General features: G+C 41.5%; 1 protein-coding gene across 1 annotated transcript; it reads right to left on the minus strand.

Moving 5' to 3' along the window:
* Nucleotides 1-1,787: 1,787 nt before the first annotated feature.
* Nucleotides 1,788-19,928, minus strand: Sdr16c5 (short chain dehydrogenase/reductase family 16C member 5). The gene is made up of 7 exons (XM_046428575.2): nt 19,782-19,928; nt 16,065-16,411; nt 12,581-12,712; nt 9,698-9,797; nt 6,235-6,379; nt 4,680-4,805; nt 1,788-2,132 (listed from the first exon to the last, which is right to left on the minus strand). The coding sequence occupies exons 2-7, from the start codon at nt 16,395-16,397 to the stop codon at nt 2,039-2,041; spliced, it is 930 nt and encodes a 309-aa protein (XP_046284531.1). The 5' UTR covers nt 16,398-16,411; nt 19,782-19,928; the 3' UTR covers nt 1,788-2,038.
* Nucleotides 19,929-19,940: the final 12 nt, after the last annotated feature.

Consider the following 19,940-nt stretch of genomic DNA (forward strand, 5'->3'; position numbering starts at 1 on the left):
GAGGGCAGTGTGCCCTGGTCCTGCCGAGCTCCATCCCTTCAAACTTACTTCGGTGCTGGGCTCTTGATCATGGCTTTATTAGAACTAAATTTCAGCTGGAAATGGGTATAAAACACATGTGAGAGCATCCACTCCCCAGGGCCATTAAATCACCTTGTTATTTATTATCCTCTAGAATCCTCTAATTTACATGTGGTCTCTTCTCATAGGATAGCCTCAAGTGAATCTGAATTTGTTTAGACAATTTTATGGGTATTGTTAAACCACAATTGAATTTCAGGCCTTTGTAGCAGCCCAGCCAAGATGCACTCCAATTAGAAATAATTGCTGCTAATGCTGTTATGATGTGGTGGATGCCCACTCTGTCCCCCAGACCTTTGTTCTGCTAAATCCCCTAAGAGCCTCTTCTTTATTCTTCAACTAAATAGACAGGCCCCCAGAATATACGCTCTTGGAATTGTAATATAGGAGCAATATTGTGCTTCTCTCTTAATTAACCTTGTTAACCAAGGATTTGGAACATCAGTTGGTTAGTCTAAGAGGGTCTTTGATCCTCTCAGTACACATCTTAGTTGGGTCGGGCGCCTCTCTGTGAAATGAAATGCCTTGTGTTCCTTACTTAGTCACACACTATACCAAATACCTTATTCATTTTGTTTGAGTCATGATGTGATATTCTTATTTAATGAAATGTTTATAAAGTGATTAGCTTGGCACTGAGCACAATAAATATTAATGTTCGTCATTATTATGATAAGGCAGTTCTTGAAGGCTGAGTGGAAAGGAGACAGAGGAAGACAGTATTCAGTATTATGTAGGCGGCTCAAGATGAATCAGTCCACATGTATACTAGACCCCATACTGCCTTAGCCCATTGCTCCTCTAAGAGTAACATCTTACCCTTAAGAAATTCATATTCTCTCTTTTTTTCCTCTTCTAGGGTCTTCCAAGGTATCTCACGTCCCTTCCTGCTTCCCAAGAGAGCAGGGACAAAAAGGCTACTGTTTCCTGCACTAGGCAGGTGTCCCCACCAGCCTGGGAAGGAGTTCCAGGGTTGTGGTAATTAACATATTTTTCTTAATCTTGCTTTTAAAGTTAATCTCCAAAGCATGAAAGCAATTTGCCAGTTGATTAAACTGTAAGAACACAATAGCTTCAAGGTGAGGGCAGTGCTGGTGAATTGAAAGGCATAAAATTGCTCATTCTGTGGAAAAAAATACTTTACGGTGAATCCCAACTTGTACGAAGTTAAACACTTTAAATTAATCATAAGAATATTTTGGGGGTAAATTAGCAATAAATCTAATTCTGTAGAATTTCAATTTCTGAGCAAGTTGCAATCATTCTTTGATCTCTTCTAGGGGACAAAATGGGAGCCCATTTGAGAGTTGGGTCTAGGATCACTGTCTAACAGGAACCTTCAGGAAAAGGGACTGGTAAGGTTCCCTGACACATGGCTCTGGCTGAACCTTCAGCTGGACAACCCAGTATCCAGGGCATCAAGAAGCAAGCATCTATGAAGCTGCATTGGAAAGAAAGCACAGGGGATTGGCATTTTCTACATTAGGTGATCTGGGTTCCAAATGGCCAACGCCGAGAGAAGATTATAGGAAATCCAGACCTCTGTGTCCTCTGGAAAGAGGGCATTCCAGCTACTTGCTGTGTGCTCTCCCCAGCACCTCACTGCCCAGACAGGCTCAAACACAGCCACCTGCTCCATAGGAGACACCTCCCTGGTGACCAAATCTTAGGGGAGATCAGAGGAACTTATCTCTCTCACACATCTGTTGTAACTGGAAATGACAAAAATTGACTGCTTTTATTTTTTAAAACAATACAACCAAACTCAACAAAAAGAAGACAGCAATGTTTTTTTTTTTTTCAAAGACATGGGTTGAAAATTCTAGTCCAGATAGCAGAAATAGGAATGGTACTTGTTTCCAGATACGTTCTATTGTTGAACAAAATTATTTTTCTTATTCAAAACAAACGCGATGTAGCATTGGGTATCCGATGGAATCAGTCATGGAGTCGGTCTTTAGACTTTCTTCTTTTGGCCAGTGAAACCTTCCATTGACTCTAAGATACCCAGGTATTCACCTATGATCAGTCCTGTCTTGGCGGGCAAGAAACTAAAAAAAATAAAAATAAAAATAAATAGAAAGTAAAATAAAAGAGAGAGAGAACCAAAAGAATAAACCTTCTTGGTTACCATTCATGAAAGCATCTTTGCTCAGCTGAAAACTATCATTGTTTCTTGCAGATGCAGTTAAGGCTAACAACCTTGTTATTATATAGGGGACACTTGCTCAGGGGGTCTTTATATTTAGCTTTCCTGGCTTTACTTACCTTTTTCAATTCACTTCTCCTTTCATTTCTGCAGCATCACTAACCTACATAATACTGAGTGGAAGCAGAGAAGTCTTGGGCTTGTAGGCATGGACTTTGGAGGTAGAGGCATCTGGCTGGACTTCTAGCTCTGTCATTTGCAAAACTAGCCCAAGCAAATTACTTAGCTTATAGGCCTGGGTTTCCTCAAAGGCATCCATCTTTCCTTCTTGGACTACCATGAGGACAAGATGCAACAGGTCCTCACACCTTTGGCAAGACCAGACTAACATGGTTCATCTCCTCTATCCCCACTTGCCCCACAGACACCCATGACCATCACTCGGATACAGCACTGTTGATCTTGACCTTCAACACTGCAGAATGAGGAAATGTCAAGGCAGGTCCAGTACACGGAGACCTGTCCTAGAGTAAAGAAAAGGACTCTGCATTTGCTGTCCCCTGTGGGGGCTCCCCAAGATCTCCAGGTGGTTCACGTCCCCCCCCCCCCAACTTCAGGTCTCTGGATAAGCACTAATTTCTTGGGGAGTCCTTCCCTAGCACTTCACTTAAGTCTTAACTGGCTCCCCTCTGCCTCCTGCCCCGAGATTCCTTTTCTGGCTTTGTATTTCTTCAGAGCACTTATGACGATCAGCATACCTTTCCTTTTCCTTTACGTTTTTTTGTGTGATTCTTTCCCACCACCCACTCCTAAGAAGGCAATTTCCATGATGATAGTTCTTTGCTGTAACATCAGGTCCTGGGGCAGTGAGTGGTAAATGGCACACACACACACAGCTCTCTAAATGTTTGCTAAATGAATGTTTGAAGAAGTGTTTCACGTGATCCTCTTCCCTGAGCCTCTTCATGTTTCCTCTGTCCTTCTCAGGAACTGTCTAGCCCTCTTTTCATAGATGACTCTGAACTTATGTACATTAAATGCAAGTACAACTTCCACAGTTATTCAGAGTAGAAAAATTACGTCCCATATTCTTAGAGCTTGCCTTTGCTAGTAGGCAAGAAGTATTCACTGTGTGAATACATGCACTACCTGATCACTAAGTACATTACACTCATCTATATCTACAGCTCTGACAAACACTGTAAATGAAGAAACTGAGGCCTGTGGAATCTGGGGCATGCTAGGAATCACAGACTTGGTAAACAGCAAGATAATAACCCTGGATTTCAAACTGTTTGTCAGAGACCCTTCACCCTGCCTCAGACATCTTTCCACAAGCCATATTGATCCCTCCTGTGCTAGGTGAAGCCTGGAAAAGGATAGGAGGTAAGAAAGACTTTTGGTTCATTGCACAAAGTATAAGGCCCCAAAGTCAAGGTCAGGCACTAATCCAAATACCTTAGAAATTTGTGGTATAGATAAAATAGGTAATAGATAATAAATCTAGTGATATAAATAATAAAATCTAATTATATAAACCCTCATTTGATAATGAGAAAATAAATTTCCTTATGCAGGAAGGGCAATGGCTGCTAGTCAAGTGGTGAACTCAAAGCATTGTATCTATGTTCAAATAACTGAAGAATTGTAAGAGTCAAAAGGAATGGAATTACATGTTCAGCTGGGGACAGGGCTAGAACCAACCAGAAACAACCTCGTTTCAACTCGACAGGTCAACAGTGGAAAGTGCAAAAGAAAAAACCCTATGATGAGAGACATAAATGACCCATCAAGTCTAGAAGATGTAGTGAGATGATGGATGAGCTACACCTTTCCTGTATCTGGGCCAAATGTTCCTAAGCTGTAGCTGATGAATTTCAGCCCTGAAACCCAATGGAGAGCACAGAAGGATGGGCAGAAATGCTCTTCGTGCTTTTAAGAGGTGGTTTTCTTTTAGTTTTTTTTTCCTTTGGAGTTCTTTAAACATCTTATTGCTCAAATTTATGATCTATTACCAATTTTATCTGAACCACAATTTTCTGAGGTTTTTGGCTTACTGTTTGGCCTTCATCTTGGGGCCCTAAACTTGAGTAAGCCTGGACACAAAATCTATTCCAACATGATGGGAACAAGAAAAAGCATCTCTCCCAAACACACAATTTCAATCTGCTCCCAGTTAATTCAGGAAATCCACTGCTAATAATAATGCAATACACTAAGGTAGCAGGGAGGGTCCAGCACTTTCTTCTTGACTCATGGGAGGAATAGCAGCTACGGAAATTTTGGATTGTATCAACAAATGGGGTACAAAGCTGGGATCATCAGGACATTGACTTTCCCTTTTAAAATTAATTAAACAATTTTTTTAAAAATGGCTCCTCCTGGTATGATTTGGATTAAACTGTTGATTGTAATGTCAGGGAAGTAATAGAAAAACTGATACTGATACCTTTTTAAAAACAACATGAGGTATAAAAACTTTGGAATACACAAATACAGCCTTTCCTGAAGAATAGCATCTACTATTTTTCTGACTGTATATTCTGGATCCAGAATTGGCAACAGGAGAGGACACCTAGAGTATAAACAAACAAGCAAACAAATAAAACCCCAATTAACAAATTAATAAAAACAATTCTTTCAAAATAGGAATAAGAAAGTTGTAAGACATTATCACTTATTTCGTTTCCTTTCAGATTTCATCTATTTCTGTATTTATTCTCTTATTATCAACATGGTGATTTAAAACACACCTAGAATATAACATAAAAAAAAACGATGAACCTGATGAAGACACTGATGTCACAATAACACTGATATGAAACCATATCAAACAAATGTTGTAAAACAAGTCACTGGGAACAAATGGCCTGCTGTCTCCGTGACATATAGAACTGGGCATTTGTGTCAGCTACGGCCCCAAATTGACATGTCAAAGCCTGGGTCTTTGTAATTAGGTCATGAGGATAGAGTCCTCATGAATGGGTTTAGTGCTTGTTATGGTTTAGATATGAGATGTCCCCAAGAGCTCATATGTGAGATAATCCAAGGATACTCAAGAGGTGAAATGATTGGGTTATGAAAGCCTTAACCTAATTATTGCATTTGTTAACTTGAATGAATTAACTGGATGGTGACTGAAGGCAGGAAGGGTGTGGCTGGAGGAGGTAGGTACTAGGGGTGTGCCTTTGGGGTTATATTATGTCCCTAATGAGCTTATTTTAGTCTCTCTCTGCTTCCTGGTAGTCACATTCTGAGCTGCTCTCCTCTGCCTCACACCAGGCAGAGAGCAATGGAGTCAGCTGTCTAAGGCCTGAGACCTCTGAAACTGTGAGGTAATAAACTTTTCCTCCTCTGATATTGTTCTTGTCAGGTCTTTTGGTTATAGCTGTAAAAAAAAAAAATCTGACGAAAATAGTGCCCTTATGAGAAGAGCCACAATAAAGATGATCTCTCTTTCTGTGTGTGTGTGTGTGTATGTGTGTGTGTGTGTCTCCCCCTCCTTCCTCCAAATTATGGTATAGCAAGAAGAAAGCTGTCATATGCAACTTTCACCAGATACTGGATCTTGGACTTCTAGTCTTTATGTGAGAAAGAAATTTCTGTTGTTTAAGCCACATGGTGTATTCTGTTATAGCAGCCCAAACTAAGTAGAGTTTCCCTCAATGAGTTCTAGTCCTCCTGGAATCAGGGAAGAGGGTTGAATTGGGGATTGGATGGCAGAGAGGGACGGTGGAAAGGACAATCTGGAAGTTAAAACAGCAGATCTGGGGCCACAAGATGGCTACTACAACTACTAGTAGCCTTCATAAAGCATTTGCATTTGATTCAGTATGTTAACACAAACACATGGGAAGACAGAATTCTGACACTACTTATACAATCAGGCTGAATGATAGAAAGACATCTTCTAAACAACTTTAAAAAACAGATAAAACAGAATCAAATAGATAGCCAATCATTTCTAACGATGTTGTTTCCTTGAAATCAAAAGGCATGCTTACCTAGTCATACAACCTTCAAACATTCCAGTTTTTATAAAAAATGGGCACACAATTGTAGTCTTAATCCCCTTTTGTTTTAGGGCAAATGTTTCTACAAACATAGATTCTGCAAAACCAACGGCTGCAAATTTACTTGCACAATAATCTGAAAGAGACAAACAACACTTATGTACATAGGTGTTATGGCTTAGATATGGGGTGACGCCCAAAAGTTCATGTGTGAGACGATGCAAGAAAGTCCAGGGTGAAGTGATTGGATTATGAGAACCTAAACTTAACTGATGCATTAATTCATGACAGGAATTAACTGAGTGGTAATTGAAAGCAGGTAGGGAGTGGCTGGAAGAGGAAGGTCACTGGGAGTGTGTGTCTCTGGGGTATATATTTTGTCTCTGGTAGCACAGCACTCTTTCTGCTTCTTTTTTTTCCTCCCTGCTACTTGAATGCCATGTTCTGAGTTGCTTTCTTCCTCTAGACCTTTCCGCCATGATGTTCTGCCTAACCTTAGGTCCAGAGCAATAGAGTTGGCCATCTATGGACTGAGACCTCTGAAACCATGAGCCCAGATAAATATGTACTTCTATAAAATTGTTCTTGTCAGGTCTTTTGGTCACAGCAGTGAAAAAGCATACTTGTATTGTATTATTGTATTTTGCTTCGTTGTGCTTCACAGATATTATCTTATAAACTGAAGGTTTACAGCAAGTTTGCATTAAGTCTATTGGTGCCATTTTTCCAACAGCTCAGATGATCATATTTTTAGCAGTACAGGTTTTTTGTTTTGTTTTGTTTATTTTGGTACTGCAGTTTGAACCTAGGGGTGCTTCACCACTGAGCTGCACACCAGCTCCCCCCCTTTTTGTTTTTTTGAGATAGGGTCTTACTAAGTTGCTGAGGCTAGACTTGAACTTGTGATCCTCCCGCCTTGATCTCCTAAATCGCTGAGATTATATGTGTGCACCACTATACCCAGCAGCAGTGGGACATTTTTAAGTTAAGGTTAAAAACATAATGCATGGGGTTGGGGTTGTGGCTCAGAGGTAGAGCGCTTGCCTAGCATGGGCAAGGCCCTGGGTTTGATTCCCCAACACCAATTAAAAATAAAATAAAGACATTAAAAAAAGAGTACGTAATGTGTGATTTTTAAAAAAATATAATGCTACTGCACACTTAATATTTTCAGTATAGTGTAATCTAACTTTCATCTGCACTGAGAAATTAAAAAAAAAACAAACCCATGTGACTCACCTTATTGCAGTAGCCTGGAACAAAACCTGCAGTATCTCTGAGATATTCTTGTATTCCACAGTTTTTAAATGGAATTACATTAAGGTTTACTCATAACACTAATAGCAGCAGAAAATGTGACAACAATTTCAGAGTTCTTCTGATCTGGGCCTAGCTCCATTGGAAGGAGGAAGAGTGAGTAGGAAGAAATGTGGTCAACAGAATGTCAGATGAGAATGACCAACTCCAAGATGAGAATGACCAACTCCAAGATAGGAAGGGCTGCAGGGGTGCTCCTATAGGCCACACTGCTAGACTAATTACAAGTTAATGACTGTCTGATCCTGTGTTAGCTGTTTCATGGGGCACCATATGTGCATCCTGAACCTATCTCAAAAAACTTCAAGTCCATTGGGACATAAAGACATCCCTAAAAGGAAATAAACCTTCCTACGTGACTTCCTAGTCATGTAGGAAGCAAGAGGGGTCAGCAAGGGCTGTGATAATCAGACCAAATTTTCTTTCAACTACGACTACCTTATTATCATTGTGATGAGTAATAACCTAACTAGAATTGGAAATGGAAAATGACAATTCTCATTATTATACTGATGTTTATATATATATATATATATATATATACACACACACACACACACACAAATATACACATACATAAAATCACATTAAACAAACATTCTAAATGTTTAAAATAAACTGATGAAAACAAACTGCTTGCTGCCTCCATGAGAGGCAGAATGTAACTTCCAATTATAACTCTTCCACTTCCAGAAAAGAAACAAAAGGACTTCCTAGCTTCAACTGCCATTTTTTAAAGACCTTGAAAATGCAGGGGGAAGTGGAGAATGGAACTAACATAGGTTTTGAGCATTCTGTCCTTAATCATCTTTGCTTCAAGAAAGTACTTGGACATTCAATTCGCTGAGTGAAAAAGATTTGGAGAAATGGAATTGAGGTGGATTAATACTTTCTTTTGCTTCACGGTCAAAAGGAGAATACTTACTTGCTATGTTTTGATGCGGCTGTTACAACTGACAAGAGCCAGGTAAAGGTGCCAGGTATGGGACTGTCAGACCTCAGGGGTGCATAGACAGAGGTAAGAGGCTAGAGGGAGGAAAAGGGGACAGGAGGGTCTGGAGCAGCTTCTAGGATGATCTCAGACATCTGGTGTAAATGCAGCTCTTTGAGCCCTTAATTCCTGAGATTCTGGTAAGCAGAAAGATCAGAGGACACACAGCATCTGCATTTTCAAATAGTTCCCTGGGGAGGGTGGCTGTGACACAGCAGACCAAGACTCATTCTGTGGGAAATACACATCGTGGGAAACAAGTCTTACACTTAATTTCTCAGGTGAGCTGGGGGTGGACAAGTCTCATCTTTGAAGACAGAGACATTGTGTCAGAAAAAGGATTAACAGCAGTTGTAAATATTCCTGAGTGATTTCAAAAGCCTGTGATTTATAAGACATGTAATAGAGAGGTATTAATAACCTGTGATGAATTCTAAAAAGGACAGAAGGAAGTCCAGGGTCCAGGGAGTACAAAGTGGTGATATTCTGAGTGGATGGGTGGTTCTGGAAACCCTATTCATGTCACTGAAATGCACTGAACTAACATGAATTTGTGAACCTTGAGCCTTGACACTTGGCTCAAGTGGTTCAGAAGTGCCTGATCACCAAACTCTCTCATTTGTTATCTGAGTGTTGCTGCTACAGTTCTATTACATGAGTTTCTGTTGATCTGTGCAAGCCAGGACCCAGGACAGTTGCTCCAGGGGACTGCTGGTAGGGTGAGGTCAAGATTTCTGCTCCTCCTAGTGTCAGTTCCTGAATTGGGTCTCTTTGGCCAAGGATCTTAGTTTATCCCTTTATCCCCTGTCCACAGTGTGATGAAAATGACTATTATGTTCTTCGAGAGAAGGCAGGTAGTCTTCCTTCCCGGCCTGCTGACAGTGCAAGGTGAATTTAATTGCTTGGGCACAACTGTATTGCTGGGTCTCTGTCTTTTAAATTCTGGGGATTGCATAAGACCTAATGATTCCAAAGGGCATAGTCCAACTTTGTTTATCTGATGGGCAGTTCTCAACCACTTCTCTTGTTTCCTAAGATTCATTATACTTTATTATTAGGGTTATACAGTCAATGCTGGTTATTAAGAACTACCATGTAAGTTAGGGTTATAAATAATTTTGCGATTATGAAATATATTTCTCTTACCTGCCAGCCCATTTACTCCAACTAATCCAGCTGAACTTGAAATGCAAACTAAATGTCCATGGTCATTAGCAATCATAGCAGGTAGAAAGGCTTTATAAGTCTAAGAAGAGCAAAGGAAAACTTTTAACACTTAATACCACATTGTATACTTTCCTCAGATATCTATATGATACTTATGATTGAAAATGATTTTAGTTCATAAAAATACCTGAAGGCACTGGAATATAAAAACTACAACACCTGGAAAGTTAATTATTTTAACCTGATTAACATGTTAAATCAATATTTTACTAAGGCAATTCCACCATTTTGAAAATTCATGCTTATTTTTGTGTTTGCATTTGAGCTTTAACAACACAATATTAAGACAACAATTGAAGCAGTATAGGAAAATCAGCTGTGGCAGCTGCAAACTAAAAACCAAGGAGTACTTAAATGATATGATTGTTAAGTTATATACTGCTTTTTTTCCTTGTTGGCTTATTTAAAATTTCAATTTTTTTTCTAACCATTATAAGATAGCCTGCTGTTGACAACTACTGAAAAATAGCATTTTGTTTTAAACTGAAACTCACCTCTACTTCTTTCATTTTTATTCCAATTCATAAAATAGATTATTTGTTAGAACTTATGTTGTTCTGTCTTAGTCATGTAGAATACTTTTACCTTCTGCTTCTTTTTTCTTGTGGTACTGGGGATGGAACCCAGGGTTACTCCACCACTGAGCTACACCCCCAACACTTTTATTTTTTATTTTGAGACAGGGTCTTGCTAAGTTGCCGAGAGGCTGGCCTTGACCTCTTGCCTCAGCCTCCTCAGTCGCTGGGATTACAGGCGTACACCACTCCACCTGGCTAAAAACACCTTCATATTTGATTAGGAATCTGGAGAAAGGACGTACAGGGGAGAGAAATGAGCTGTTGGAGAAGGCATTTCCTGTAACAAAGCAGTAATTAGTCACATATGTGGAAAACAATGTTAAGTAGAGGGATCTCTCACAGAGGTCAAGCCCTCTTCATTTGCCTGCAATGCATTAAATTTCAGAAATGAACACATAGCAAGAGGTGGAAAATCAAAACAAAGAAAAGGAAACAGCACAGCATAATAAAAAGCATCCTGTGTTCAGGATCTGCACGGGTCCCTCTGCTTCTCAGTTGGGATGCTGCCTTTGAAGGCTGGGAGCCTGGCTGTCTTACAGCTCTCTGAACCCCTGGTAACTAAATCACACACTTTGTGCCAGGTCACCTATAGGCATTTGAACTTTCTAGAGTGAATGGAGACCATGGGAGGGAATTTCAGGGGCCAGGGAAACACTAGCATTTAAGGAACAACTCGCAAGAAAAAACTAGAAAAAAAAAAAAGGAGAACTACCATGTAAGTTAGGGAAGTTCTCCTGTGCCCTCTTCCTGCTTTTCCTCCTCCTTGCCCAAGAATGAGGAGCTGTGTCCAGGGCTGGAACAATTGGATCCAAAGCTGGGAGAGGCCTTATGAGGCCACATGCTTGGTGTGAGGGCCCCGTGATGGCTGGTGTCAGCAAAGGCCAGGAAAATGCAACTTATGGGCGTGGACACATCTCTTTGGAAGGCAGGGCTGTGTCCCTTAGCACTGGTGGCACATGGTGCTACTGGGAGAACCACTCCTTTCTCTACTCAGGCACTGAGAAAGGTCTTGGTTTGCCTAGAATAGGCCTCCTATTAATGGTGCCCCCTTTATTTTTGAAAATGTCCCTGCTAGAGCCAGGTGAGGTAGCTTATGTCTGTAGTTCCAGTTACTTAGGAGGCTGAGGGGGGATGATCACTTGAGTCCAGGAGTTCGAGACTACCCTGGGCAAGTGAGATCTCATCCCAAAGTAAATAAATAAATAAAATGTCCCTGATGAAGCCTACTGTAAAGTTGTAAAATTACCTTGGTCATGCCACACATGTGGCCTTGAAAAAATTTTTAGCCGGGCGCAGTGACGCACACCTGTGATCTTAGTGGCTCTGGAGGCTGAGACAGGATGATCATGAGTTCAGTGCCAGCCTCAGCAAAAGCAAGGTGCTAAGCAACTCAGTGAGACCCTATCTCTAAATAAAATACAAAATAGGGCTGGGGATGTGGCATAGTGTCTGAGTGGTCCTGAGTTCAATCCCTGGTACCCACCCCGCCTCCAAAATTTTATGTTCTATGATCCTTATACATCTTACAGAACTGTTTTAAGGAATAGACCATCCCTTGATATTCAGGGAGAAGGACTGGTTCCAGGATCCCCACAGATACCACAATCCACAGATGCTCAAATTCCCTGTGTAAAATGGCATATATTTGCATATAACCTATGCACATACTCCCCTATATTTTAAGCCATCTCTAGATTACTAATAATATCCAACACAATGTAAATGCTCTGTAAATAGTTGTTATATCGTGTTGCTTAGGAATAATGACGAGGAAAAATTTAGATTGTTTTCAATATTTTTGATCTATTACTGGTTAGATCCATGGATGTGAAACCTGTGGATACAGAAGACATGTGAGCTTCCTGGAATAGTCCCCAGACATTTGCCACAATCAATAAATGGAAATCTGACCATTAGGACGGTTCTGTCTCTGTAGGATTCCCTGAACAGAAGTTCTGGAGTTAGAGATTAAATTGGCTCAAAAGAGGATAGGTGAGTGATCCAGGACAAGACCCAAATTAAGGTGTCTTGTCGGGGGTGTACCTCAGTGACAGAGTGCTTCCTTTGCATGTGTGTGGCCCTGGATTCTAACACCAGCACTGAAAAAAAAATTAAGATGTCTGTGCTTTATTGAAAGTCTGATAATGTTAAAGAGCAAGAGGAAAGTACAAAAGTACTTTGCAATGACTAATTTTACACGTATTATGAGAAGAAAAGTAATTACCCATAAATGTGCTTTGAAGTTCACATCAAATGACTTTTCCATAAGCTCATCTGGGCAGTCCAGGAAGTTTTTGCCTGTTACGATTCCAGCGTTATTTATTAGGATGGAAACATCACCAACTTCTTTTTTAACCTGAGTTAAATAACAAGAGCAACCCCATCAAAATAGGAATTCCTTACATGATTTGGGTTTGATTTTCCCACAGTTGTATATCTTTTTCATCCTTAACTCACACTGAATTTTTGCATTCTAAAAAGTTTGTTTTATTTCCTTTGAGATGTCGACTGCACACCAGAGATCCAAAATCTGATGCTTTTCTTCTTCTTTCTCCCTCTGAGATTAAAAAGATTCCATTGCTGAAATGCTACTTTCCTTTGCCACTTAGAGCTGTTCTTCTACTCTGTGATTATACCTTTGTTTTATGCCCTCTGTTAGCAGCTTATCATTTTAATCCATGTGAGGGGGCATAAGAATAGCCTTATTATGAGCAAATAGCATATAGATCAAGACCTATCACACACAGAGATGGGCGAGTAGTAGGGAATAAGCAAGAGAAAGAAGGATAATGTAGGTTTTCAACACACAGCACAAATTAGAATCTGCCTGCCCTGTTCTTATCAATGGGCTGGTTTTCTTCTCTCCATCTCAAAATTTCAGGTATTAGATCTGTGAGTCATGTGTGTTGCTGTAATATGGGTTAATATAGGCATTCAATCATTTTTATTTAGAAAACCAAAATTCTGGGTGTAACACTGGAGCCTTTACCCTTTAACAAACCTTCAGTGTGTAATCTTGGCTTTATGTGAGAAGTGGACAGAGGCCTTTCTAGGATTGATGAGAGGAGGTGGGACTGTCCCTGTGTTCTCATCTGTGTTCTGAATTTCATCACTGCAATTCAGACCACACAGCAACAGCCCTGACCCATAAAGTCAGAGGGAACCACCCACTGTAGTTGCCATGTGTTCTTACAGGAGGCTCACAGAGGTGCCACTTACATCTCCGGCAGTGTGTGTGTGTACATGTGCACCTGCCTGTATGGATGACACAAAGTTATCACTGCAGTATGGCAAAGGGGACAAGGTGTCACAGAGGCCAGGCAGAAGCTGCCATCTTTTTCATCTGCTAGTCATCAACCAGGAAGGCCTGGTTCTTGGCATCAGGATGAGGTGTGTTAATCATTCAGACTACCTGGGTCTGTTGCCAAGGAAAAATTGTGGATGAAATAGAAACTAGGGGGAACCTCAATTTTAAGCTAGAGTTTTCAAAAAGCACTGGAAACTATTAACTACAAGCCTGATTTGGAGAGTGGCGAAAATATTTCATAAAATCCAACTTGGACAGCTGTCAAGGCTAGAAACGAGTAGATCGTTCCATGTGAGGCCAAAGCCAAAGCCAGAGAAGGACCAGGGTTAAAAGACAGCACCAGTATTAAAGGCTGGTGTCCTAGCTCAGGGTCAGGGATGGAAAAGCCAGAGGTTACACCAAAGGTTATGTGCTATAACTATTGATGATGAATGGTAACAGTAACATGCTCATTCTTGCAATGAGAAAAATCTTGCTGGCACAGTGTTTTTTAATAAGGGCCCAGGAGTCATACCTTAAGGAGATGCAACGCATTCTAATTCTTAAGTGATTTCCTTCCTTCCTTCTTTATTATTTTCCTTAGTGTAAGAGTGAATCTGTTTAACCCTGTATGACAACTCTCCAAAGACCAGCACATGAACTGTGCCCATCTGTTAGCTGGGCTTTCCCTCTGCATGCCCACCCTATGAAAACACAAAACTGCTGGAAGCCCATTGGCTGACACGCATGTCACCATCCAGCTCCAAATTGCCAAGATGGCTGCTCTGGATTCCCTGACCACGGAGACTGCCCAACCACTCCTAACTAGTGTAGTGGGCAGTAGGAAATATCTGCTTCTCCCAGTGACCATGTATCCCAGGATCTTGAACATTAGGAATCAGAAATAAATTTTAAGAAATTTTGAAGATGCTATGATTTTTTTGAGCTGCTTAATTTAATGACACAGTAGGAGGTATGCCAAGCCACACTGACCCTAAATTACCTTGTTTAAGGCTCACTATCATTAAATATATAGTTAGGACATTCCCACATATCACATCAAGGATAAATGACAACTACCTAGCTGCAGCCTTACCTTGTGTTTACTGAACAAAATAATCTCTCATCTGAGTTGCCAAAGAGCAGGGCTGGGCCTTCTGAATTCAAGGCTAGGTCATGATCCAGGGACACAATTTTTAAACACTGTCATACTACACTAAAAATTTTCTCTTTGGTCAATCTCCCAGGGGATACTTCTTAAGAATTCTCTGGTATGTTCTTGTTATCCAGAAAAAGAAGTGGAAATGGTTGGCTTATAAAGATGGGGAGTAATTTGCTTCCCTGGAATTCAGAAAAGCACATCATTGATTCTTTCCAAGACCCCAAAGTGATAAAAACTGAATAATGAGCTAATACTATGACATGTTGGACCACTTAAGAAGCCAAGCAGCTTGACAGAACTAATTTACAGATCCAGGGACGAGGGAGGTGATTATTGATAGAGCACTTCACAGTAACCTGCCCAATAGCTAAAAACCCTCCTTGTTTGAATATGAACCATTTTTTTCTTTAAGACTGGCCTGAGGAGTTGGTGGTAGTTCGTGTAAGTCAGTCGACCAGGTGATCAGTGCTTCATGTGTTAACCACCGAGTCTGGGAGGTTGGCTGCACTTGAAGGGTGGCCCCAGCATAAAACTATGTGAGCTTGTCAGGTTTGGATCTCCATATTGTAATGGGCAGCCTGTGTATGGAGATGGTGGTAAGAAAGATATAAGATAGAAAGCAAGAATTCATGGCTGTGACCTGCAAAGCTCCCTACTAGGAGGTGAGGGAGGGAGTACCAAGGTATTGGTGGAGCATGGAAGCAGGTTGCAAAATAGCTGGGCTGCTTGCAGCAGACTGGCTTGGTTCCTCCCTCTCACTAAGTTGAGCAATTCTGAGAGCCACAAAGTGGCCCAGGAGAGAGTGATGTGTGGTGTATGCATGACCGTGCCAACAGAAAGGCAGTAGAATCCTTACAAGGCAAAGGGATGGGCCTATATGAAATGAAACAAGAACTTTCTTACTATTTGGCATATTGGAGTCCTGGCTGTGAATTTGCTATTTATTAGTTGTATTTCTTAGATAAGCTAACATGCCTGCTAAAGCCTCAGTGTTACAGTTAGTGAAAGGAAGATAATAAAGTGTTTTACTTTATAATATTATGATATGATACAGAGTACTTAGCACAGTAGCTTACATACAGTAAAAACTCAAAAATCCTAATTCCCACTCCCCCACAAGATTATTTTTTAAATTAAAGGGACACTGGAGATAGGCAAATGGGCATTGATAAAAGCAAACTAACAACCAACAAGATGCAGGCCAAATTATTTACATAGGGTTCTCAGTACCCATAAAAAACAGTGGTCTCCAAAATTTACCTGATTGGCCACTCTGTACACGTCTTCCTTTCGGCTACAATCACAGGTATAGGCATGCACCCTCATGGCTCCAGCTTCCCGAGCCATCTGGAGTGTCTCCTCATTCCCCTCTGAATTGATATCCCAGAGAACAAGCACAGATCCCAGGCGGGCAAACTGCAAGGCTAAGAGCCTCCCAAGTCCACTCCCAGAGCCTGTTATGAGGACTATTTCACCAGCGACGTTCTTCCGTGGCTTTGGGATCAAGCCAAAGATCAGAGCCTCCAGAATACTAAACAGTGATTTTCCTAAGAAAACAAGAAATTTCCTTGCTGATCTCAGGTTGGAAGACATATTCTGGCTGACACCTGTAGAAAGGGAGAGAAAATTTATTCACTACATGGAGTTCTACTTTCTGAAGTAGTGAAAGTAGCCAAGAAGCTCGACTTAAACATCTCTGCAGGCTCTAGACTCAGAAGGGAAGGAAGGACCATATCTTATCCAGCTTTCATACACAGCCCAAAGCTCCGCACATAACTGTTCTCCCACTGTGTGTTTTACGTACAGAAATGTTTGTGAACTGAAACTGTAACCAACACACCGAAATTTAACTCAAAGGACACATTCATCATTTCTTCCCACTTTACTTTTCTTCATAATAACCTTGAATCCTGTTGGATGATTGGACTTCCAACATCTTGGTCCTGTTGATGACATAACTGTTACTTTTCTGGTTTTATTTTTGTCTCCTTTTAGGTTTGTATTTTCTCATTTGCCCTGTGCTTCTTTAATTTTGCCTTGATACTTAAAATCTGAGATTCAATTGGACAATTGAAAATTCTACTTGTATAAAGTATTTGAAGAGAAGAAATAAGATGCCCTAAGCCTTTTCCAACTGATTCATTGTGAGTATCATATATCCATTCATAAACCCCAAGGATCCCATGCTACAAGCTTCCTGTCATTTATAGGATATAGGTCTTGACCCCTGCCCTGTCCTAGCCCTGTCCAGTTGTGAAGGCTGGGGCTTTTCTGAGCATAGGGTGATATAAGGTGGCATAGGGTGGTATAAGGTGCCATAGGGTGGTTCTGAGGATGAAGTGAAAATATTCCATGCTTGACCATAATTGTGGCTCACAGAAAGAACTTCAAAGCTGATATAATATTTTTCAGATTCACAGTGCTGCTCACCAAGAGGCACCCAATAGGATCTCCCCATATGACAAAATTATTTAGAGATCCATGCTTATATCTTGCTATCAATGACTCATACTTTAGTAGGCTGGAGCCATGAGGGTGCATGCCTATACTTGTGATTGTAGCTGAAAGGAAGACGTGTACAGATAATTTACTAACAAATAGCTGAGAAAGAAGGGAAGATCTTATTTCTCCAGGATGAGAAGATATGTTTAGTGCTGAGCATACTAAGCTGGAGGCAGAGGACTTCCCTGGATGGGGTGTTCTACTGAGAGGTTCAGATGAAGACACAGGGGTCAGGAGGTGGAAGGAGTGAGGAGAGAACAGCAGGTCTTCACTCTACATGCTAACTGAGGATCAATGAGTTTCTATTAATGACTATTATTATCTGGTTGCTATGCACAACTGGATTAGTCTGCATGAGGGGTCAGTACATGACTACTCTAAAGAAATGCTGGAGATACATGATTTAAACTGTTGTTACTGGTTATTCTACAGGTGAGACTGAGGATCCAAGTGGAGATGTATGGGACCTGTCCAAGGTCCCTGTGCTAATTAGTACAGGACCAGGTTGGTTCATTTGTTCTATTTATTGAGCACCAACCCCAAGGTGGTTCTACTCTAGTCTCTGTGGTGGAGAGGGATGGTAGACTTTCATTTTCTCTGCACTGGTGAGATAACTAGTCTAGTTGAAAAAACAGATTTTAAATGGTTAACTGCATTATTAAAAGTTATGATGTTATAAATAAAAGTGTAGGGTGCTACAGGGTGGATGACAGGAGAGGTGATTTACATGGGAGCCTGGTAGAAAGCAACAGTGAAGGTTTGATGGGAAGTGACCTTTAAGCAGATAACTAAATGATGAATGGCAGGAAGTAGAAAGATTTGGCAGTAGCTTTTCTGACAGGGGACAGAATGGTTTATATTGAGGAGATTTTGCTTTGTACATCCAGGGCTGTCCGGGGAATAAGAATCTGGTTTGGGAGACGTGACCATTCAGGTCAAACACTGTTTTTTTGCTGTGAGCACTAGACTTTATTACCTATTATGTGAGATAGCCCTCAAACTCTCTGCCAACTTTGTTCTAATATATTTTTACAGAGGAACTTTCAGATGATTGGCTGGGCCTCCCAGCAATGCAGAACTTGGAAAGAAGGTGTCCTGAAGGAAGACTCTTGTTTTAAATACAAAGTAATGGTGCACATACTTGCAGACGTGCAAGAGTGTGGATCAGACTGTGTACAATCAGGGCTTCTTCCCATCAACACTCCTTCCATACCAGGTGACTGGGGTTGGGCCACCATGCTTGCTTTCAGGCACACTAATATTTATAGGGGTCCATGCCAGACTGACAGACATGTACTCTGTGATCTCTAGCACTGTAGTGATAGAAATCTCATCACTGACCTATGTGACATGAAAAACTCTTAATAAGACTTCACTATTCCACGGTCCCAATGTTAGCACGATGCAAGACCTAGGACCAATGCGTGCTTTATCACTACCTTGACAGAGACCTCCAAGGTTCTTAAGCAGCTAGGGGTCTCCCCCATTGGGGATTTAGGAACCCTGCTATGTATCCATATAGGCAGTGAGGTCGACAGACTAAAGTTTGGGTTGGGATTTTGCATCCATCACTGTTTTTTTTTTTTTTTCCTGTAATTTCGGTAAAAACTATTTCATGCCTCAGTTTCCTCTTCTAAAAAGGGCAATTCTAAACTGTGGAGAATACCAATCCTCATTTCAACAGGGAACTAGATGCAGGAGTAAACGAGTGAATACAGGTAAAATATTAAGAAGCATTATATTGTCACTGCTAGCCCACATGAAATGTCTGAATTAATTTAGGGGAATAAAGGCACTGACCCGCGCTAAGCCCTTGCAGGGCGCACGGATATAATGTAATATAAAGTATTTCCATATTATTGTAAAGACTCTTTCTTAGGAAGACACCAGTGTATTAAATTGAAATTTAATCATGCTGAATATTTCTTTGGTGTGCCCATCCTACTGGTGTACAAATCCAAAAGCTGAGCTAACTAGGCAATGTAATTAGAGGCTGTCTGCTATCCAGAGCACAATAATTCTGCCCTGCGAAGGGCACTTGGTCTGGGGCTTGGGGCAGGGAGTGTGGGGTGTATAGACTGCCAACCACAGCTTCTGCTGAAAGGGATGATTTAGGGGCAGTGCGGAGCTGGAGGTGCATGCACTGAGCAGCAGAGACCAGGGATCTGGGCAGAATGGACCCCGAAACAAGAGAGATCAGAGAGGCATCCCTTTCTTAGATTGGCAGCTCATTTCATCGTGAGGTAGAGCCTTGTCCCCGGACACAGAAGCCAGGACCCTGGGGATGTTGCAGCCATGAGCTCCTCAGAGGTGCCTTGCTCTCTTACACCGGGTTCCCTTCCTGCGATCCGGCCGCCGCTCTCCCGCCCGCGCCCCCTCGCGCTCGCGGAGCGTTTTAACCCACTGGGCCCTGGAGCGGCGCTCAACGGCGCCACCTCCTACGAAAGCCAGCTCCAAGGACCCGCGACAACTTACCCAGGCACGCTCCCCCTCGCTGCCCGCCGAGAACCCGGCCTCGTCCGCCCCAGGCACCCGTGTCCTTAGCTACCAGCTCAGTGAAGTTCAGGTGTTTATCCTGGCGCGGGCTCGAGCCTAAGTCCAAGGGCGGGACTGGCCCGCCCGCGGCGGCGGCGG

The sequence above is a fragment of the Marmota monax genome, unplaced genomic scaffold (genome assembly GCF_021218885.2).
Source record: "Marmota monax isolate L192 unplaced genomic scaffold, Marmota_monax_Labrador192_F-V1.1 WCK01_AAM20220418_F8-fsc00044, whole genome shotgun sequence".
NCBI lineage: Eukaryota > Metazoa > Chordata > Mammalia > Rodentia > Sciuridae > Marmota > Marmota monax.

Coding starts and splice junctions, on each gene's coding strand:
- Sdr16c5 (XM_046428575.2), bottom strand. CDS start 16,397: ATGTCTTCCAACCTGAGATCAGCAAGGAAATTTCTTGTTTTCTTAGGA. Junction 9,798..12,580: donor ACTTCAAAGCACATTTATGG/GTAATTACTTTT, acceptor TGCTCTTCTTAG/ACTTATAAAGCCTTTCTACC. Junction 2,133..4,679: donor CTCATGTTGTTTTTAAAAAG/GTATCAGTATCA, acceptor TATTTTTTTTAG/TTTCTTGCCCGCCAAGACAG.